A 22,065-nucleotide genomic window follows, 5' to 3' on the forward strand; every position below is an offset into this window, starting at 1 on the left:
GCCCTGAGACATCATAGAGCCAGTTTTGTTCTGCTACTAGAAATAATTTGCTCAAGCGTATGGATAATGTCTACGGTGGTACCTCCAAAGCTGCTCCTGAATACATTTATATTCAGAGAAACTCAAATCTTCTTCTTCCACTCATAGTTCGTATGAAAATCACACTCCTGGCTGTCCCCATTCCTCTGCAAGCAACACACTACCTGCCTTATTTAGGTACTGGTCTGCACTTTATTTTTGCAAAATGGGGGAGAAAAAGTCTTCTCATGCCTTGATTTAGTTGTATTTTAAAAAAAAGAGATAACATGATGTCTCTGTCTTCCATGCGGACTTTATTTAAAAGTTTTAGGCACGGTAGCTGAAAACCGTAATGAATGTCAGTTACAGAAAAATGTAGAGAATTCTGAGTTTTGAGCAAGGAAAGAAAGATCCTTTTGGATAACAAGTGAAAATAGAGGGGGCAGTGATGTTAAAGAATAGTGAAAAGGCAGCTGGAAATGGCGTAAGCTGCACAGAAGTATCTTGCCTGCCGATCCCAGATAATTGAGCAGAATGAAGTCTGATCATGTGGCAGGATGTAAAACTGATAAGGTATGTTGGATCCAACGCTACGGAGTGTCTTAAAATAAATGGAGATGGATGAATGTCCACTAGGGTTGTCTTATGATGCTTCTGCACCTGTGTGGGACGTTCCATACGAGCAAGCTTAGAGTCTGTCTGCAAACTGGTTTTGGTGTCTCTGCAGGACTCTGGACCACTATCAGCCCATCATTCAGCTCTGGCTCATTACCCCAGCTAAGAAATTGAGAGTATTTGGGCCAAAACATGCGCTAAGGTAGTAGAATGGTCTCTGATACCGGAGTGAGCTTGTTCTGTATGCTGTAGGTGATACCTTTACTTGCAAATATTTTCCACCTCACATTTTATAAGCACTTGTGTACGTATAAGCACCGCAAGAACAGGTTAGCACTGCAAAGATACACCTAGAGGAGTGAACTTCGGAGAGGAGAGAGCAGTAGCTGAAGGGCTAGATGACAATTTCAGAACACCGCCACAACACCGGTCTGGTGTGAGACAGTCTGATCATGAACACCTTCAGAATAAGCATACATCTGTCCTGCAGTAATTCTTTTTCGCTCAAATAGCTACCTGTGCATGTAGTGTATAAAGAAAGTACTGAAGTGGACTAAGGAAGAGATGCATTCAAGTAAAAAGCTCACAGCTTTGGTTGCATTTGGACCGATGTCCTGGTTTATTCCTCTGAGCAGCAATGCATATTGAACTCAATTGACTGCAAAATCAAAAAGGTTGAACAAATAATACTGGAGAATGAATGCAGCTCACCATGGTTGAAATTTATGTTTTATTCTAGAGAGAAAAAACAAACCGAAACTGTCCAGTGACCCTCTCTGTGGGCACACTGCATGCAAATTCTGCTAGGGATTAGGTTTTGGTGCTGGTTGGGATTCTGAAATGCACTTGGTGAATGAGGGGAAACTAATACTCCGTGCAACTTCAGCAGAGCTTTTAACACAGGTTTGTTGTTTTGTTCTGGTTTTTTTTTTTTCTTTTTAGTGTTGCTTAGTTTTTCTTCTTTAATGTGATAGTATAGGAATAGATAAGGCCTGTCCTTGCCAAATAGGGACCCAGATCACCTTTTGTACAGGTTCAGGATCTTCTGTTGACTTAATAGGGAAGGGATTAAGCTCTAGGTGTCTAAGCAATTACAGTCTCTCCATGCATTGCCCTGAATTCTTGCAATGTAATTAATGCTTTATGTGGTGCATCATTTCTCCATGGTGATTGGAAGCAGGGAAGCTGCCACAGCTGGATCTGATGTTTTCAGCAACCCTGAACTGACTGTTCCAACAGCCTGTGAAATGGATGGAACAAGAGTGAGAGTCTCGCTGCTACTTTGTCAGTAGCCAGGTTCTCCAGAGATGGAGACATAATACATTTTTATCCCTTGTGCTTTAAAAAACAAACAACTTCTAGCTGTGTAAATAGTGTTTGAGCATCTATTACTCTGATTTCAGATTTGAAGCCAGCACTGGCAATAGCTGGAAATGGTTACTGCTTGTTGTATTTGGTGTTACTTTGTGGTGCCCACACAGTGATCAAAATATTTAGAATAGTCTTTGGAAGTGGTAACACCAGAAATGAAATTCATCCTGTAGCAATAAATTGTTCTTTGACTAGTAACTCTTGAGGGATATTCCACCTACACAAGCTGCTTGACTCTCAAACTGACTGGCTTTCCCTGGTTGTTAAGAAACTCCAGCTGGAATAAGTTTCTTCTTTCTTTTCAAATTAAGCTGAGTGGCCCATTCGAGGTATCCACGTCGTGTGGCTAATGGGAATGTGTAGATAAGATGTTCTGGATTAGACAGAGTACGTGTGTGCATGCAGATTTGCCTTCAGAGCATCTAACTATTTTGATCTCTGCCCAAAAGGTGTCTGGCATGTAAAAGAGAACAGAAGCGGTATATAATCATGTAGCTGTTCCCCTTCATTTATTCATTGTAAGTGTTATGGATAAAGAAGAAGGACTGTCTAAGTGAAGACAGTATTAGGGATTTGCAGCTTGAGACTGGATTATCCTGTTACTGTGGAGAGAGCTAATAGAATGCCGGTGAAGAAGACGGGTAAGGATCAGGGGGTTGGAAAAGGTACATTTTTAGAGTGCCTGATGTGTGAAACAATGACACAATGGGTAGCAATGGTGATGGATAAAAAGCTGCGCCTTTGGACTTCCTCTCTCTTTTTCTTCAGCATAAAAGAGAGACTGGTATTCAGGTGTAGCTCAAAATATTTAGTGTGAGGGCAGTAGGATTTTTGGGTTGGCTCTTCTTTTTTTTTTTGAATGCGTGGTTGGGCAGTAGAGTGGTTTATTTTTTTTCTGCAGTTGATGTGTGTTAAAGTCCAATGACATCGTTCACAGTGCTGGTCATCCAGCTGTGGGCCAGAGCGCTGAGAGCGGTGCCAGTGGTTCTCATCTCCTCTGTGCGGAAGTGGAGTTACTCTGCAAGGGCTTGAAACCATATGGTTTTTACACACTAGTGCAACAGAACTGCGAATACCTCTGTTTTTTTTGTCAGCAGGGCTTTTGCCTTGGTGTTTAGGAGAGCTGAATAGGTTAGGTGACCGTTGGCACAGGCACAATCTGAAAAAAGGCAAAAATTGAAAGGGAGGGAGAAAACCAGGGCACAAGAAAAAGGATGGGAAGGGACTGAAAGTGTTTTTGATAACGAAGCTGAAAAGGAGAAAAGTCTCTGGAATAATCCAAGTTAAGAACTCTCCAGTGGAACAACTGTTACTGTGTGACAAGATGTGGTGGGTTGACCCTGGCTGGACGCCAGGTGCCCACCAAAGCCGCTCCATCACTCCTCTCCTCAGCTGGACAGGGGAGAGGAAGTACAATGAAAGGCTCGCGGGTCGAGATGAGGACGGGGGACATCACTCACCAATTCCCATCACGGGCAAAACAGACTCGACTTGGGGAAATTAGTTTAGTTTTTTACCAATCAAATGAGAGTAGGATAAGAAGAAAAATAAGAAAACCTTCTCTCCACCCCTCCTTTCTTCCTGGGCTTGACTTCACTCTCGATTTTCTCTGTCTCCCCCACCGAGCGGCGCAGGGGGATGGCGAATGGGGGTTGCGGTCAGTTCATAACACGCTGTCTCTGCTGCGCCTTCCTCCTCACTCTTCCCCTGCTCCAACGTGAGGTCCAACCTATGGGAGACAGTCCTCCACGAACTGCTCCAGCGTGAGTCCTTCCCACAGGCTGCAGCTCTTCACAAACTGCCCCAGCGTGGGTCCTTCCCATGGGCTGCAGTCCTTCAGGAACAGGCTGCTCCAGCGTGGGTCCCCCACGGGGTCACAAGCCCTGCCAGCAAGCCTGCTCCGGCTTGGGCTCCTCTCTCCATGGGTCCGCAGGTCCTGCCAGGAGCCTGCTCCAGCATGGGCTCTCCATGGGGTCACAGTCTCTCTCGGGCATCCGCCTGCTCCGGTGTCCTTCATGGGCTGCAGATGGAAATCTGCTCCTCCGTCGACTGCAGGGGCACAGCCTGCCTCACCATGGTCTTCATCACGGGCTGCGGGGGAGTCTCTGCTCCAGTGCCTGGAGCACCTCCTCCCCCTCCTTCTTCACTGACCTTGGTGTCTGCAGAGCTTTTTCTCTCACATCATCTCGCTCGTCTCTCCTTCTGCAGTTTTGTTCCCCTTCTTAACTCTGTTATCCCAGAGGCACTGACACTGTCACTGATGGGCTCGGCCTTGGCCAGCGACGGGTCCGTCTTAGAGCCGGCTGGCACTGGCTTTATCTGACATACGGGAAGCTTCCAGCAGCTTCTCACAGAGGCCATCCCTGTAGCCCCTCCACTGCTAAAACCTTGCCATGCAAAGCCAGTACAAAAAAAAGAAAGAAGACTGTAGTAGTAAAGAGCAAAGTGTGATTTGCTTCTGCAAGTTCCAGCAGTATCAACGAGAGGATTGATGTTGTCTAATTTCATAAGCTGCACCAAGCATGTTAAATGCTGGTGACAGAGCAGACTGGAATTGTGTGCGTTAAGGTATTTTGAGTGGTGAGAGAAAGACAGACTCTTCCAAAAATACAATTGAAAAAGAAAGAGTTCGTAAACAATTCAGTGCCCTTTTTTTTGTTAAAACATCATCTGTGAGGTTTGACAACAAGCACTGTTAATTAAGAAAGTGACAGATGTGGGTGTCAATATCTCTTCTTTCTGATGCTTTTAATTTTAGGAAAAAAGAAACTGTGCAGAACGTGATTTTGGGGTGGTTTTGTACAGGAGAGGATCGTGTGAGGAACATGCATGGATTGATGGGGGTGTGAGCTCTCAGAGGGAATTCTCCGGATGATGGAGAATCCGTTTTGAAGAGTTAACATTGCTAGCAAGTGAGTTACTGAACCTGTGCCTGTTCTGCAGGCATCCGCTCTGATTGGCACCGAGGGGCCAACATTGATCCGTCAGTCGAAGCTTCGCAGCAAAGCAATGAAAGCGACTGCACGGGCTGTGGTTCTGCCTCTCATCTTCTGAAAAGGTTACTGCTCTCTGATTCCCTTTTAGAGTCGCAGCATTTCAAATTGAACAGCGTTTTCTGACAAAGACAAGAGCTGGAGCTGTGCTACACTGCCCTTGGACTTGGTGGGAGACTTCAGCTTCTACTGGCTTAAACAAATAGGAATGACATGGGCAAATGCCTCCTCGTTCCCTTGCTCCCTCTTCTCTGCCCCACGGTGAAAGTAATAGGGAAGAGCGTCCGTGATCATGTTTACTGTAATGAGCCTGTCCTCTGGGGAAACTCTTGTGGCGTCTTTTAACGTTAATCTAGTATCGATTTATGGTTCTAATTGATATGTTCTAACGCTTGTTCATTAAGTGACCACATGCAGGGTTCTCATATTTCGTGTATTGCCCATAAAAATCTGTGCATTTCATTAAATCTCAGCATTAAAGCAAATGTTTCCTGGCAGAGCAATATTCTAACAGCACGTTGCAAGTGTGCAGGAGAGTCCCAAGGTCACAAACTCCTTTCAAAGGTTAATTAAGTCTGAAAGAAAAGTATTCTGTTGTAATTAAATATTAATGAACAAGAGGCCAGGAATATTTGGCGTATAATGCCGTACCACGAGGCAAAGCCAAAATTGTCTGCAAATTTATTATTTTATTTCATTTTCTATCATAAAATACCCTTGGGTGTCAGTGTAATTTTTATTCTCCAACTTGCTTATGACAGAAGGAGGATTAAGTGGTCAGCGCTGTCATGCATATATGTGAGCATAATACACCTCAGGAGTGGGGTTGAGAACTCTAATAGCATTCCTGACACGCTGAAGAGGGCTCTCATCAGGAGGGTGATGCCTTCCCCATTCTGCAGGATCTCGTTTTTAATCAGAGTGGAAAGTGCTTTCTTTGCCACGTTCACGCTGGAAAACCCGTGGCAAGTTTTGACTTCTTTCAGTAGCGCCAGCAGAAATACAATCATGTTCATGACCCTGTTTAAAAGCTCATCAAAATTTCCCTTTTAGTTCTTGTGCTTCTGGGGTTTAATATTTCAGCGTGTTCAAGTGTATTAGGCAGGATCTTGGCACAGGGCCACGGACAAGTTGTCAATCCAAATGTAGATTTTTCTGTATTTTTTTCCCTCAACCATCGTTGTAAATCAGCTGATTCAGACGATCATACACTGGCTTGCTCCACTCTGTTATCTCTGAAGAAAGCATGATTTTAATCCCTGAAGATATTACAGTAATCTAGAGGACAAAAGCATGGATTACCGGTAGGTTGTAGTTTTAATTCCTTACTTCTGTGTTTTAAAAGTAATTGTAATTTTTTTTTTTTTTTTTTATCTGAAAGCTGCATTTGCAAACTGTTTTTACCACCTTGTGAGAGAAAGAGATGGGGAAAACTGCTTGTACCTACTCATTCTTGGGCTAGACAAAGCGTAGGCATGAATGTAGGAACCTGCATTTTGTAACGTTCTGTAAAAGCTGAGAATCCTTCTACCTTACATCAGCCCTTCCACGAACCAACATCAGCCAGGAGTACAAGTGAAAAGAAATCGCTCTGCAATTCCACAGCCTGGCCTCTGGAAGAGCTAGATGGGCTCATGGATGCTGCAGTCTACCCTGCTTGGGCCTTGGACCCGGCTACGCTCCCACAGCTCCGAGGGGGGAGTTTGTGTTCACCACCTCCCTCTCTGTCATGGCCCTAGGTAAGGGAGGTGGTGGTTTCGAAAGTTAGAGAGCCAAGTTTCCAAAAACACTGGTGGTGGGATCCCCCAAACCAGCCTTGCTACCTTAGGGAGGGACTAGGGCTGCTGCATCTAGAGCACATGGAGCTGAATTTGAAGGTGAGAATGGTCCAAAATCTTTGTGCCGTTTTATCAGCATCTAAGTACAAATTTCTGTTTGTAGCTAGCTGGCTGGCTTCACTGGCTGGTGCAGGTTTGTTTTGTGTCTGAGCTCAAACAGATATTTAACAACCTAGGATTTAGGTGATGGTTTTGCTTACAGTGAGATACAATTCTCTGTTAATCTGCAGGAGGGCTTTCCGTTTCCCTCCGACGACAATTAATAAAGTCACTTCAGTGAGAGATTTTCTGTCATTCCAGTAAAAAGTGGGTCTCTTACCTCATTATCAGGCAGATGTGTCTGTTCCTCCCAGCTTCACACATTGTTCAAAAACTTAAAAACCTGCGAATTAATGACCTGTCATTATGAAAATGTGTGGAAAAAATGATCTCGTAGTGAATTTTACACTGAAGGAGTGAGCCACGCTGTCATCCAGCACCTCACTCTTCTATGAAATGACATCTCTGATGAAGGTTACCTTACATCACGTCGCCTCTGGTGGTCTTTGGGCTGCTCCCAGAGCATCCCAGTACACACCAATTCAGAGCGTCTGATTCTCAACTCCTCTGTGACCAGTCATTTCTAAAGCATTTCCAGTGCTGCATCTGCTCCGAGTTCTCCACTCCCTTCTTGTGCAGCGGGGATGTTATACCTCTGAATGTCTTCCCTGAGGAACGATCACTATCAATATATACAAAGGGAATAGCTTTTAATAAAAGCTCGTAATTGCGTTTGTATTATTTATAGGTAGATCTGTGTCCTTAAGATCTATTTCTGATTCTATAAGAAAAGTTAATTAGTGCGTTGAAATTTAATAAAATATTAAATGGAAGTGGTAAAGACAATACTAGAATGTAGTAGGGTAGAAGTTAAGAGGTTTATAAATATTTTTTTAATCATAATAAATTGCGAAGTTGATACAGGGAGTACTGTTAAAAATTTCTTATAAGCAGGGCACCAGCAGCATCAGAGTTTACGCTGAAAGGTTTTTTTTCAGCTATTCTAGCTGATAGAAAATTACTGGTACAGAGTCCAGGATGGGGGCTCTTTGGACTCTGCACCGCTCATCCAGAATGAGGTATTTTCTGTCTTAAGAGTGTTTTCAACCCACATAGACAAAAAGGGGGAAAGAAGGGGGGGACTGAGCCACAGTCTGGACATTAAATTAAAGACTTCCTGGCAATAGTAGCGCACACCTACTTACTTTACTGAAAACACACCGCACCACTCCAGTCTGACTAATGGACTGGGGAAGGTGGACGCATACAGGCAGTTGTTTCTTGAACACAGTGAAGAATGTTCTATCTGAAGCTGATATTGTCCAGGAAACAAGCACAGCAACCACTGCCGTTGCAACTATGCTACTACCAGTCTCTGAGCTATTTTAAAGCTCGCTCAGATTTATATACACTTCAGTTGACCAAGTTCCTAATGTAGCCTCGGAGACCCTTCACAGAGCCCTTTTGATTTCTCTAGGTCATGCTTACATTTTGTTGGGTTTTTTGTGGTTTTCTTTTTCCTTATTTTTTTTTTAATATAGCAAAGATTATTTGGAAATCTCAGTTTTAAATGTAAGAAATTAATTTTACATCCTCTTCTGATCTGCAACTTCTGAATACAAGCATGAATCTGCTTCTGAACATACATTTATGTGGAACTCCATGTGGGCTCTGACTCGCCGCCTGTGCTGCGTGTAGCTGTGCTGGCTTCAGGTGGAGCTGCTGCCGAGCTTCCCTCTCCATGGAGAGCAGAGCTGCTGGCTACGTGTGCTGAGCAAGGCAGGACCCCTGCGGGTCGGAAGGATGGGTCCTGCTGAGGATTTCAGCACATGGGAGCAGGTTCTTGGGGCTTGTTAGCGGTTTTTGTAGTTAAGACCTTGCAGCGGTAGCTACCTTCTAACGTCATCTGAAAGAAGCGTTATTTGTAGACCTTGACCTCTTGCAGAAATTTGCTGCCTTTGAGATATTTGCTGTTAGTTCTTTCTCAATAATTAGGACTGCCAAGTCTGTACCGGAGGTATGAACCAGGGCAGACTCCTGTGATTGTTGGTAGCAGTTGTATGCTGTGCTTAGGATCACAATTTCTTTGGTAAAATTAGGTTTAATAAGCTGCAGGTGGAGTATCGTTAGGTCAAATGAGTACAGTGTGGCCTAGGTAGCCACTACGCAGGTATAAGCGATGTCTGGGAAGAGACGGCCTGCTTCTTACTTTTACTGTTGAACAGCTGGGGGCTAAATTATGAAATAATTCATATAAACTAGATCTCCGCTTGTGTACGTTATCTTTGCTCTGTCAGCTGCTGGTGAGTTACTCCAGCATTAGACAGTAGCTGAAGATGCAAAAAGGTGGTACTTTCTGAAGATCTGCCTGACAGCTGGTGCTTTGCGGGATGAAGGAAGCTCTGGGAAAGCAGAATGATTTGGCATGATGCTTTGGCCAGAACAAAATCCAGGTTTTTTCCTCCTAAGGAACATTTCCTACCCTTACACTGGATACCATGGCCGTGTGATTGCTCTCTCCCCTTTTCAGCTAGGCCATCCATGGAGGTGCAGGGAGCTTCCCTGTGGTGGTGGTGGCCAACTTCTAAAAAGCTCTTTTCTTTGGGGAGTTTGGAAGCTGCGTAGGCTGCCAGGAGGAGGAGTCTGACTGCGGCAAAGCAAAAGGAAGACGTTAACAGCAAGATGCATGGCCAGCAGGTCAAGGGAGGGGATTCTGCCCCTTTACTCCGCTCTGGTCAGACCCCACCTGGAGTCCTGCATCCAGCTCTGGAGCCCGCAACATAAGAAGGACAGGGATGTGTTGGAGTGGGTCCAGAGGAGGGCCACGAAGATGATCCGAGGGCTGGAGCACCTCTCCTACGAGGACAGGCTGAGGAAGTTGGGGCTGTTCAGCCTGGAGAAGAGAAGGCTCCGGAGTGACCTTAGAGCAGCCTTCCAGTACCTGAAGAGGCCAACAGGAAGGATGGAGAGGGGCTTTTCACAAGAGTGTAGTGATAGGACAAGGGGGAATGGCTCTAAACTAAAAGAGGGCAGATTTAGATGAGATATTAGGAAGAAATTCTTCACCATGAGGGTGGTGAAACACTGGCCCAGGTTGCCCAGAGAAGCTGTGGCTGCCCCCTCCCTGGCAGTGTTCAAGACCAGGTTGGGTGGAGCTCTGAGCAACCTGGTCTGGTGGAAGATGTCCCTGCTGATGGCAGGGGGGTTGGAACCAGATGCTCTTTAAGGTCCCTTCCAACCCAAACCATTCTGTGATTCTGTGATTCTAAGATGAGCACGTTTCGTTGCACTCGGGAGAGGCAGTCTTTGGGAAAGCAGCCGGCCTGTATAGTGGTCAGGGAGGCACTGCCCCAGGTTTCCTTACATGTTATTGGGTTTCTTTACCTGTAGGTTTGTTCATTAATGAACAGCAGAAAGAAATAAAAGCTTAGGTCCAGCAAGTCACTGGTAACCAGACATTCTTTCTCCGCCTGTCATCTTTTAAAGTGCAGAGCATAGGTGTGAACTTACCTGTTTATTTTAGCGGTTTAAACATTTTACAGGAAAAACCAGCAAGAGATAGCTGACGCTTCCTTAGACAAGCATGTTTCACCAGTCACTTGGTCTTTATTCCTTAAAAAAACATGGAACAAATAAAACCTTGATAGAAAAGCTATTTCAGACAAGTACATTCAGTTGTGATCAGGAGGTAGATGTATTTATACAGGAGAGTTGCAGCTTTATTTTGTTTCTTAATTTCATCCACGTGTCAGGTAAGTATAAAGGAGGTTTTTGGTTTTTAATGAGAGTCTGATCAGAGGCATTTCAAATATAGCTGTGCTCACCAAAATGATGGTTAGAAATACTTCTAATCTTACTTGAGAAAGTGAGAGAGAACTGCTTGGGTGCATTCATAACTGTAAACCTGCTGACTTCGGTAACTCAAATATCCATGCTGGTACCTTGATTCTGTAGAGGTGGTGACACTGCGAGGAGGGTGAGACAGGGATTGAAGTGAACAGGGTCTCTCTACCAGCTGCAGAAGCCTTACCCAGCTGTGGTGCCCCAGCCCTCTGAAGACAGGGCCACCTCTGTATTAAACACTCTTCCACCAATTCCTTCAGAGCTCTTGAGGCCAACCTTTCACCTTTGCAATTAGTACTAACCTTAAAACAATTTCTAGTAAACTTTGCAATATGTTGTTGTCTAAAGGACAAGTTCTAAAAAATGAAATAGGGTTGTACATTGTGCAGCTAAGTTATGTAGAAACGGGAGAATACTCACTTAACTGATGAAAGTGAGGATGCTTTTTGGGAAAGGTTACTAAGCATTGGATAGAGCCCGACTCTCATTTTGTATGTGCATTTATCTTCTGCTGTCTCTCTAATTAATGCTGCTGTGCTGGACAAGGGGTGCGGGCACCCTTTGAAATGCTAATGCTCTGCTGGAATATCCTGGTTCTCTGGCAGCTCTGGAGAAGCTGCAGCAGAGGTCAGCAGCAAAAGGTTTAATAAAACTTCTGCCTCCCACTGGCTTATCAAATTTCAGCCGTACAGAGACAACAGACTTCAAACAGCTTCTGCCGTTCTGTGTCTTTTCCCCATTCCTTGCTGTGTGGGCTCACGTTCACTAAAAAGATGAAGCGATATGTTTTGTTCTTCCGTGTAGCCCAAGAGTTTTCAGGATCCTCAGTGCATTGTTTCTGTGCAAAATGTTATGTGCCTTATCAGTGTAAGGGCTCAAATCCTGAAGAAGTTTTGTTAATATATTGAAGATATCAAGCACATCTTCACTAAAAAAAAAAAAAAAAAAAAAAAAAAAAAAAGCTTGAAAAATTTGCTTGGTGGCTGCTCTACAGGGTGTGAGAGCCCAGGACAGAAGACCTTTTCATTAACCATAAGGGAGTCAACTTGGCCTTTCAGGAGCTGCGTTGTCATCAAATGTTCTGTTTTCCTCCTTAAGACTTCATGTCTTCTGAGTAGGTGTTTCTTAATAAATTTTTGTGTGGCAATTCACCTTTTATGGCTGGTCTTCCTCCGTATAGATTAGTATGAAGATGTCTCTTTTCTGGCCAACAAACAGAAAATTAGTCTATAAAATGATGTGTAGGTGGAAATCAGAAAAGAAAATGTAAGCCCGAATGGGAGAAGTGTAAATAAGACTTTTGCAAACCTGCAGATTTCTTCTTGCCTGCTTGGAACAGGTTGCTCAGTAAGGGGATAAATCTCTTCTCATCGCACTTTGTCATTGTCATTGTGTAGAAATGGCTCTAAAGGATTTCTGCTGCAAGCTACTAGCTGCCATTTCAAGCCTTGAAGAAGTGAGGGGCTTCTTCCAACTCAGCCTCTCCTGCATAGGTCATCTTCCCTGGTTGTGGAAGTATGTAAACAGATGCTAAACTCAGGGCGGGTACTTAAGGTACTCAGACAAGAGTAAGTAAATTATGGGAGCAGAGCAATCCCAGTGAATATCTTTCATGTGTGCTTACTGTTTGATTGTGCTTGATTCTGAAGTGTTCCTACTGGTGTGAAAGTTCACAGAAAGGACACGTAGAGTTAAAATACTAGTCATCAAAACTGATTTTCTGAATTGTATGATGAGTTTTCAAGCCACACTCTAGGTGTTGTTAGTAACTATCTAATTAGGAGGAAAAAATACAATATACATGTTTCTAGCTCTTCTGGGAAAGAAGAGAAATTGTTTATCTTGTCTTGGAAAAGTTCTTACCTTGGAGCAGCAAAATCCAACTTTGGTGGCACTCCATGGAGAAGCCCTGGGATGGCCCTGGCTTCCAGTACTGCCTTTTTGAGACTAATATCTAAATCTCAGTTTCTGTAGTTTTGTGACTCCTTTGGTCTAAATTTAGCAGGTTTTAGATCCCATCCCATCCCTTTGATTCCTCATGTGCTGTCTAAAATGTTAACAGCAAACAGTTTACCTTTCTCTAATGTAGTGATCGATTTTCTTCCATTTTTAGGGCAAATTCTGCCATGCTTTGACGTGAAAAGAGGGAGAACGGGTTGGGGTGTCTTGTCAGCCTCTGTCTTCTCAGTCAGTCAGATACCCTCACCTGTCAGAGGGAGTCCTGGTGACATTGCTCATCTTCTCCCCCTTTCCTCTTGCCTGAGGTCCTAGAAGACCAGAGTCTGACACTTCTGGATGAGTCCTTACGCTTCGCCAGCTTTCAAAATCGTGTGCTCGTGAGTTACTTATGCTCAGGCACTGGTGCTTGTTCTGCCACTGAAGTAATGTGCTCCCCTGAGCCGTGCTGCCTTGTGCAAGGATGAGAACTCATAGCTTGGTCCCCTTTTTCTTATTCCTTTTGCCAAAGATGCAACAGCAAGACATGGAGCTTGAGCCTATGAGATGCTGAGTTTCTTCTGAGAGGTGCTGAATAGTTTCAGCTTTAATCAGCTCTAAGGTGATGGTGACAGCATCGCATTCGTGTATCCTTTATTTTAAGCAATGTGTCGGTCTGGGAGTAAGAAGAAGCCACAGGTACTCAGCAGCAGTCTCTGGGAGTTGCTTGTCCTGTGCACGCTGGGTTTTTCCCGGAGTGCTTGTACTCACCCGAGCATGGGAGGGTGTTCAGCACCACAGAGAACAGGCGAGCAGGTCTGAAATCTTGCTGCATCGTTGTGTTTTGTACTGTATTGATTGTGACTGGAGAATGGTTTCAAATATTGATAATTAAAAGGAAAAATGCAGCAGTTGTAGCTGTCATTAATACTTTGTCACTGAGGACTAAGGTTTCGAGGCAGGGCGCTAGCTGCTTGATTCTTGGTCATGATGATGGGAGCGAGTTGGCTGTCCCCTGCAGATCTCCCCCTGACGTGTGCTTTGCATAGCAGTTTGAGCTGAGGGTAATATCTTCTACAATTTATTTCAGATATTTTTTTTATTATCTGCAAAGTGACACTGCATACCCGGCAAGCATAAATGAATGCATTATTGCCCTCATATCTTCACACACTTTTATCTTTTTCTTTAAATCATAGCGTTTGCAAATAAAATAATACTTTTATGCTCTTTAACACTTCAGGTCTTTAAAAAGTAGGGGAAAAAGAGGCTGTTCTCCAATGTTGCCAAATATTACCGAGTATTTTTAACCACAGAGCTTCCTGACTGTAATCCACAGGTTTGGTAACAGTCTGTGCAAAGAATTCTGACAGGGTCAGAATCTGCTGTCTGTGTGTGGCCTGGTGTATGGATATACTTGCTTTCTTTGCTAAACTGGACTCTGCAGTACTGCCGATGTGTTCCTCCCCCCCCTTTTTTTTTTCTAATTTTGTTAAATCTTATCTGGATTTCTTGTAATGGACAAAATGTTGTCTGGGAATTACTTTCTGTGCAATCAATTGCATAATGAACATTAGGATTTATTAAGGTCTTGGAAGAAGGGATGGGCAACTGGGAATTTTCCGTTGTTTTTTTCTGAATTCATATAGAATCTAGCTCAACGTTGTTGTCGGTGCCACCCTAAGACAAATATTATATAGTGATAAGGGAGGCTTTGTGGATTGAAGTAGCAGTGATGGGAACCATGGAGTCAGAAAAAGTAAGCTAGCTGACTCCAAGAGAGTCTTGACTGGGAAGCAGAGGGTGGAAGATGTAAGGACTGTGCTTTCGCTGTTTTTTAATGGCCAGATCATAATAATAAGTTATGGAAACTTTATTGTGATCTGTTTAAGAGGAGCCAGGACAAAGTGCGTTTTTATGGGCAGTTCGAAGTCTATTAATTGTTTTGATATTTAGTGTTTGGCTTCTGAGCGTCAAGTGTGACCCTTACTGGTGGTACTTTTGCAGGTAATACCAGGAAGATATTTACAGATTGAGTAGAATTGAACTCTGACTATATCTCGCAATCTGACATTTCCCCTTTCCCCAGGAACTCACCTCTGCTACAGCTAGGTGGGACACCTGAGTATGCTGCTTTGAGACAGAATACAAATGGCACCTGCTTGTGCCGTACCTGTCTCTGGGAGTTAAAAAGACACATTGATCTTCACCGCGGTTAACAGCGTACTTCTGACAGATGGAAACAGACTTAGCACCTTTCTGGTGAGAACAGCCTTCGCTCGCGCTTCTAGGCAAGACCGACAGTCAGGAGGGCAAGCTGAAAGCGCATCTTAACAGTTAGCAAATGTTGTTTTAAGGGCAGTTTTGGTTTGTTTGGGTTTTTTTTGTTAAACTGTGATTTTAATATTTATCCTGAAGTAATGCTAAAGTGTCTTACCTTCTGTATTCCCAACCACTAGATTCTTATGAAAGTCAAGGCTGACTTTAGTGATTTTCCTTCATGTTAAGTCTGCAGCATTTCATCATCACTGTACTTTTAATTCTGGGAAGTAGCTCATGTGCATCTGTTAGTCCAGGGTAAAAGGCACCAATTTTGAAATTTATTTTTAGTAGTAGAAAAAAAAAAGCATAGGGAACCCACCCTGTGCCCTCGAATTATACAGCTGGGACGTGTGCGGCTTGTCTGGGTGGGATTGTTTTCTGTGCTGTAGCTGAAGGAAGCAAAGGGTAGTGCAGTTACTGCCTTTAAATGTTCATGTCTCTGATGTTAACATTTGTTTAAAAAGGTTAATTGCAGACAATTATGTGCTAAAGGAGCTACATCACAAGACAAGTCAATAGTACTTGGAAACTGTAACTTTGGATTAATGATAGAACTGAACAGTTATGCCAGAGCAATTTATTTAAGAAGGCAGCACACTTTTTTATTATAAACTGCTAAAGTGTGATGTGTTGGGCTTTTTTTCTTTTTCATAACTGCATAAAAAGGCATATTTACCACTCCACACTGAATTCTTAAAGTGAATGAATAAAGAGCCAAGTATTCTGATGTTTTAAATTTAACATGCTGTTCATTAGTGTTCAATATTTAAAAATAAATCTACTTCTTGAATTAAGCTGTGTCCATTAGATGGGTTTCTTGAAGGCAAAAGGCACAGTTGTGCTTCCTTAGCATGAGAACCTCAGAGTTTAAATAGCTTCTGTGTCTATGCTAAGAGTCTATTACTGTTCTATGGTACTGGTGACTAAAATTTCATTAGCATATCTTGAAACCACGGCAGACGTGTGAGAATCTGTTTTTTCCACCCTGCTCTCCAGCCCCAGCATCCTGAGAGTTCATAGAACTGTTCAGTCAACATTCAGCCCTTATTCCAATTTGGATAAATCCCCTAGCTGGGATCCATCTCAAAACTTGTGAGGAATTGTGCTGTTTTTTCTTGGTAAGCTAGCCAAACCTTTAAAGGTTTCATACTGAGACTCTGTGGGATTTTTTTTTTTAATTTATATACATGAAACATAAGCAGTCTGCTATGGAAGTACCTTCAGGTCCTTACCTGAGAGCAATCCTGGCCCTCCTGACTCCACACTCATTTTAGATGGATGCCGTATGGCTCCGAAATGCCCTGATGAGAACAGAAAAAAAGACTAAACATACAAGCCAAACCTAAAAAAACACTCCCCAAAAAAGGGAAGAGAATGAGAAGTGAAAAGAAAGAAGAACTCCAGCTGGCCCAAAGCCTCGGAGGATTTTTTGTTGCTCAGTTCCTGGTGCTTGACAGCTCTAGAAAACCCTTGGTAGACTGGGCTGATCTCACATGAATTTTATACTTTCAGGCCCATTAGGATTATGGAGCTGGCTCACTACTGATAAATGTCAGTGTAAAGCAGCAGAGAATCAAGCCAGCTGAGCCGGTCATGACCTTATATGCATAGTGATAATTAATAGCTAATGAGGCTGGTAAAACATGGTTCTGAAATGCAGTAGACTGCATCATCTGGACCATTTAGAAATTAAAATTTTAAATTGCACTGTGAAAAGGAATTACAGACATCTTTTGCCATCATGGGCAAAAAGATATCTTCCTCCATTAAAGGATACATGCCATATATGTCACCGAAATATATGTCACCTTCAATACAGTTATGCTGCAGAATAAGAATTATTCATGAATTTGAGGTCAGAGGGTAAGAAAGCATGGGTTAGACTAATATAATACCTGATTTTAATCCATACTTATAATGAGGGCTGCTGGTTTAGATTTTATGGAGGAGCCTTTCTTGTTACTTTTTTTCTGATATAATTTCTTCCACTCACGTAGGAGTACGCTTGATACGTGATTCTCCGGAGCCTGTTCTCCCGGACTAGTCTGTGCTCTGGAGTAAATACAGAAGTTTACCAAAGGAAACAAGTGAAAACCAATTATTACCAAATATTCTTAAGTTACTTTAGTATGGGTTATTTTCTGTATATATATCTCAACTATTTCTCCTTTTTCTGTATCAGCTAGTGCTGACCTTCTCTGAGGTTAGTCAGTCTAGGACGACTCTGCACACAATGGCTCTTCTTCACTTGTGTTGATTGGAGCAGAGAAAGGGTTGTGGGGTCTACTTCTCTGGAGATATTCAAGACCTGCCTGGATGCGGTCCTGTGCAGCCTGCTATAGGTGACCCTGCTTCGACAGGGGGTTGGACTGGATGACCCACAGAGGTCCCTTCCAACCCTGACCATTCCGTGATTCCGTGAAAATGGATGTAGCGCTTTGTGGCAGAGGAGACCCGTACGGGTGGTGCAGCCAGGAGCCCTGGCAGAGCACGTGGGAGATGCAACCAAGATTCTTGTTTCTTTTGCTTGTAAAAATTCAGCCAGCTTCAGCTAGCTTTTGTCACGGAATTGGTTTTACTTTGGATGAGAGCAAAAGCTGTGCAGAAGCATTAGATTCAGAGAAGATACTTTCTGGGCTTGTTCTGCTCCCAGTTGTGCCTTCTGAAGCGCTCAGGAGAAACAGTTGTTAATTTAAAGGCGCTGCAGTCTGTAGTTACTGTAGAGAAAAAAATGACAAAGACACTTTTGGGTTTATTTACCACATTTCAGTAAGATAAACAACCTGAAGACATCAGCTTTTTCATCAGAGTGGATGTGTGTGTCATACCAAGTCGGCTTTCCGTGACAACCAGCTGGTGTTCTTCCTGCCCAACCTGCTGGGGCGCATCCAGCGCTCGCCTTCGGGGCCACCACTGTAAGGCCTAAAGTGAGCTCGTTTTAATGGCTTTGTTTCAATCAGGGAGAAATGAAAGGAAAATAACAAATTGAGATACCCTGTAGTTTTTTAGGCTTGTTGTAATCAGTAAATATTTCATTAGGAAGTTGGTAGAAAGGTAGCAGCTTTAAATTTTGAAAACAGATTTTGGTCTGTACATTGAGGTCAGTCTCACAATGAAAGAGCAAATCTATTTTTCCATTTCGTGTTTGTTGGCTTTGAACTACACAGACTTGGGCATATAAAACAGAGCACTGAAGCATTTGCATTTCTTCTATTTGCTTTCTATCTACTTGATAAAACCCGAGGCAGAAGGGACTGCTTTTCCCCCTGCCCTGCGTGTGGGAGCATCACTTTTGGAGATATTCTGTTTAGAACATATCCTTTCTTAACAGCCACAGTAGGAGCAGAGGGCAGTGAACTGGAAATGTGATCGCTGCACGTGAACGAACTTGCAACAACTATGCTTAGAAGCTTCTGCTGAAGCAGCTTTCAGTTTTCCAAGGAAAGGATGGCCAGTGACCACGCGTCTCTTTGGAAATCTTTGAACAGAGCCAGAACACAAGATTTGCACGGGTTTTACTGATGTGGGCAGTTTGTAGACCCTGCAGCATTCTTATGCCCCAATATGCTTTGCCCAATTCCTCATTAACTCAGCTTGAGCGGTAAACTAATTTTCACACCCCTCTTAAAAAAATATATGTATTCTTGAACTGTTCTTTCTGTAGCACAGTTGAAGTTCCATTGCAAATTTGGTAAGAATTTATGCAGTAAATATTTTTAAGCATTCTGCAATTAAAAAATGGCAAGAAGCAAGTTGAGATAAATATCACAACCTTACGAATTTTTATGTGATTTGTAGTGATATTACTGTATAAATGATGGTTAGGATTTGAAATCAAGTTCATACACATTTTGTACATCGAAGATATGACTTAAAACTCCCTGAGCATACAAATCTTTGGAATATATGTGGCATACCAGCTGTCCAAGAAGCAGCAGCAGCATCATCTTCTGACAAACGGTATAGAGTCATAGAATCATAGGTTGGACAAGACCTCTAAGATCATCAAGTCCAAATGTCCTCCGAGGCTTGATGTACAGCACTCGGATATGTTTTTTCAAATACTTTGCTGACAGAGTGGAACATCTGAAAGGTGTTTGAGAGTTGTCTTTCTAGAACCATGGTGATACAAGTCTTGCCTTACTGACCCAGGGAGATGTGTAAGCGTCTAAGCAACATGCAGCTCCCTCTGCAGAGAAGGGACTCTAGATTTACCAGTTTTACAGTTCATCTGTTATCTTATATCACCTCATATCAACTCTTGTTTTAACATGCTTTTAGCTATCTCCTGTTTCCTTTAGAGATCAATGCTTGTACCCCTTAGCACTCTCAAGAAAATAAATATTAAATGTAGTAAGATGGATTATTTTTTCATTTCACTGCTCATTGCTTTTCTTTCAGCTTCTTGCCGGATTACATCAGTGGTGATTTTGATTCCATTCAGCCTGAAGTCAAGGAGTACTACAAGGTCAAGGTAAATTAAATCTCTTTGATGAATTTATGTGTATTAGAGCATCGTGGCATCCAACCCATTAGTGCCCTGCTGGTCATTAAGCGATTCTAGCTCCGATGGTTTCTTTGAGGCTTCAGTTGTGAAGCACCTTACAAGCTCTGCCTGGCACTGTGCTAATGCTTCAAGTAAACACGGGAGGTGCAGTGCTGCCCGAGTCCTGCGTAGGGTGCGTTTTCATAGCACTAGCTCAAGAAACAGGTCGCGCGTTGCTGGAGATTATAGCAGCTAGAAACTAGGGTAAAACTTCCATAAAAATCTGTGACTTCTTTTGCTCAGTAGAGATGCAGAGCACTAAAGATAAACCTCCCGTGATTCCCACATGGCTGGCACCCACTGACTTTCTAGAGAGAGTTTCTCTGCATAATTTTTGCGCGATATGACTTTACCTTTTTAGCGGGACGCTGCAGATGGAGACATCTCTCTCATCACCTGCTGAAGCGTTGAATAATGCCCTGACTACTTCTGTGCCTCACGAGTGGTGTCCTCTCCTTTATGGGTTTTTGGACAAATTTGTGCATACATTAATTTATTCCTAGTGTAACCACCGCTCTTCCAGTGAGCAACATAAATGCAAACTCACATTTCTTACATCTTAGGGCTTATTGCTGGCTGTGGTCCAACCAGGTTTCAAAGTTCTGCCGGTGGCTGACCGTTCAGCGTTTAATGCTTCACCAGCCTGCCTGCACAGGCTGTTGTGCTGAGCACGCCCTGACATCTTGGGCAGCAGGTTTTGACAGATTCAAAGTTTGCCTCAGTGTGCCAGCTTACATTTGCAGCAGGCTGCATTTACAAGCGCAGTGTTTGATCCTCATGAGCTGCTGGGCTTGGAGGATCTACAGTGTGTCTGCTGCTGTTTCAGCATGTGAGGCTGAAACGTGCCTGAGATCTTCCCTGATGGACTCGGGTTCAAATGGTTACAATAAAAGGTTTCAGACTGCGAGCGGAGGACTGTAGGAGTGTTTAGGACTAGATTTCAGTCCCTCTCTGAGCACTCTGGGTTTTTTTCCATGATCTGCCTCGTTGTTTAGAAGGGAGAAGTGTGTGATGGCTGTCCATCTTGGGAGAACAGTTCAAGCAAAATGCTCAGGAATCTTTAGGTTACAGCTTGGGAGGTGAAAATAAAATAAAAAGCTTCGGATTAATGCTGTTCATTACAGACTGGAAATTCATCGTTTGTGAGTAAAAAAGGGAAATGGCATAACGCACTGCTCTGTTTCGCATGGACATCGGCGTTAATGCTTATCTAAACTGCACGTTGGTAGGTGGGTGAGACCTACCAAAGAATGCAGTTGAAGGACTGTTCAACAGAGAGAGGACGTGGAAGAGGTAGGAGAGGGGAGAATGCAGTAGGGCGTGGAAAGGGATAAGCCAAACTAAACTGGTATTACATTTTTTCACGGGGATCACTTTCCTGGCCGTAGCATCCCTTTTGTCAGGTCCGTTGTAGCTGACTGTTGGCCTGCAGTTTACATCTTCTCTGGGAACACAAGGTGCACCATTCTGCTTCGGGCCGGGTTCATACGCCCTTGCGAGTGCTGTGCTGATAGGCTGTAAAGGAAGCAGCATTTCGTCGGGTTTATAAAAGTGTAACGGAGAGCGTAATCTAGCCTGCAGAAGGATCCTTGCCTGGGGCCCTCGTACATGACTGAGGAAAGAGCAGTCCGACTTTAGGATTTTAAATTTCGGTGTACGCGGTAGGAAAAATCTTTTTTTGCATTTTAAAATGAAACTTCTGTAGTCAGGAAATTAGAATGGTAAATAGGGCTGGGTGTCTAAAGAGATCTTGAGCAAAAAATACAACAAACCACAGAATTTGGAGAGAGCTGTGTGCTTCTTTTCTTGTAAAGTATCTTGTCCAGTGAAACACCCTCCGTAGTCCAGGCAGTTTCCAAAGTCACCGTCCTTTGGAAAGGTACGTGATGATGGCGCAAAATAGGTTAGGGCTGCTTAAATCAGCGAGAGAACTTCAGGAGAGTATGTTGGCGTAGCGGCCGTGACTTCAGGGCAGCACAGCGTTGCGCTCTGAGTTAGGGTTGCTTCCTGGGCTGTCCTTCCTCCCTCACCGAAGCCCTCCCTCGCCTGCAGGCAGATTTCACCCAGAGACCGGGTAAACTGTTATCATTAGACACTGTTACTGTGTTGTTTCAAGCATGGTCTTTTACGAGTTGTTGATGATTATGAATGGGAAAATGGAAGAATTATCGTAGCGAAGCTTAGACTGATGTGATGTGGCAGTTTTTGGTGAGCAAGTAGGTGAGAATCCACAGGCATCCCACCTCTTAGCTAACGGATCAGTATTTCCCTGTACAAAGAGAAAGCCCTTTCCCATGCTAGCTTCTCGTATTTGTGGTCAGTTATTTTGACATTGGCATGCTACTACAGCCTGCTCCTTCTCCAGTCTTGCTTCCAAATACTCGCCCTTGCTGGAATGGAAAGTCTAAACCACTGTTATCACACAGAATTACCTGAAAGCACATACATTTGTCATGCGATACCGCTCCAGTTTCATTTGCCCAGGTTAGTACCAACAACACCATTAATTAGCTGGACTTCCCTGAAGTTGAGCATGGTACCTTCA

General features: G+C 43.5%; 1 protein-coding gene across 3 annotated transcripts in view; it reads left to right on the plus strand.

Annotated features, from left to right (window-relative positions):
• Positions 1-22,065, plus strand: part of TPK1 (thiamin pyrophosphokinase 1) — a 437,279-nt gene that overhangs the window by 134,727 nt on the left and 280,487 nt on the right. For all 3 annotated transcript variants that reach the window (XM_075418557.1, XM_075418558.1, XM_075418559.1), the window contains one exon: positions 19,376-19,448. In XM_075418557.1, coding sequence (XP_075274672.1) covers positions 19,376-19,448 — 73 coding nt within the window. The remainder of the gene's footprint in view (positions 1-19,375; positions 19,449-22,065) is intronic.

This window comes from Opisthocomus hoazin, chromosome 4 (assembly GCF_030867145.1).
Source record: "Opisthocomus hoazin isolate bOpiHoa1 chromosome 4, bOpiHoa1.hap1, whole genome shotgun sequence".
Taxonomy (NCBI): Eukaryota; Metazoa; Chordata; class Aves; order Opisthocomiformes; family Opisthocomidae; genus Opisthocomus; species Opisthocomus hoazin.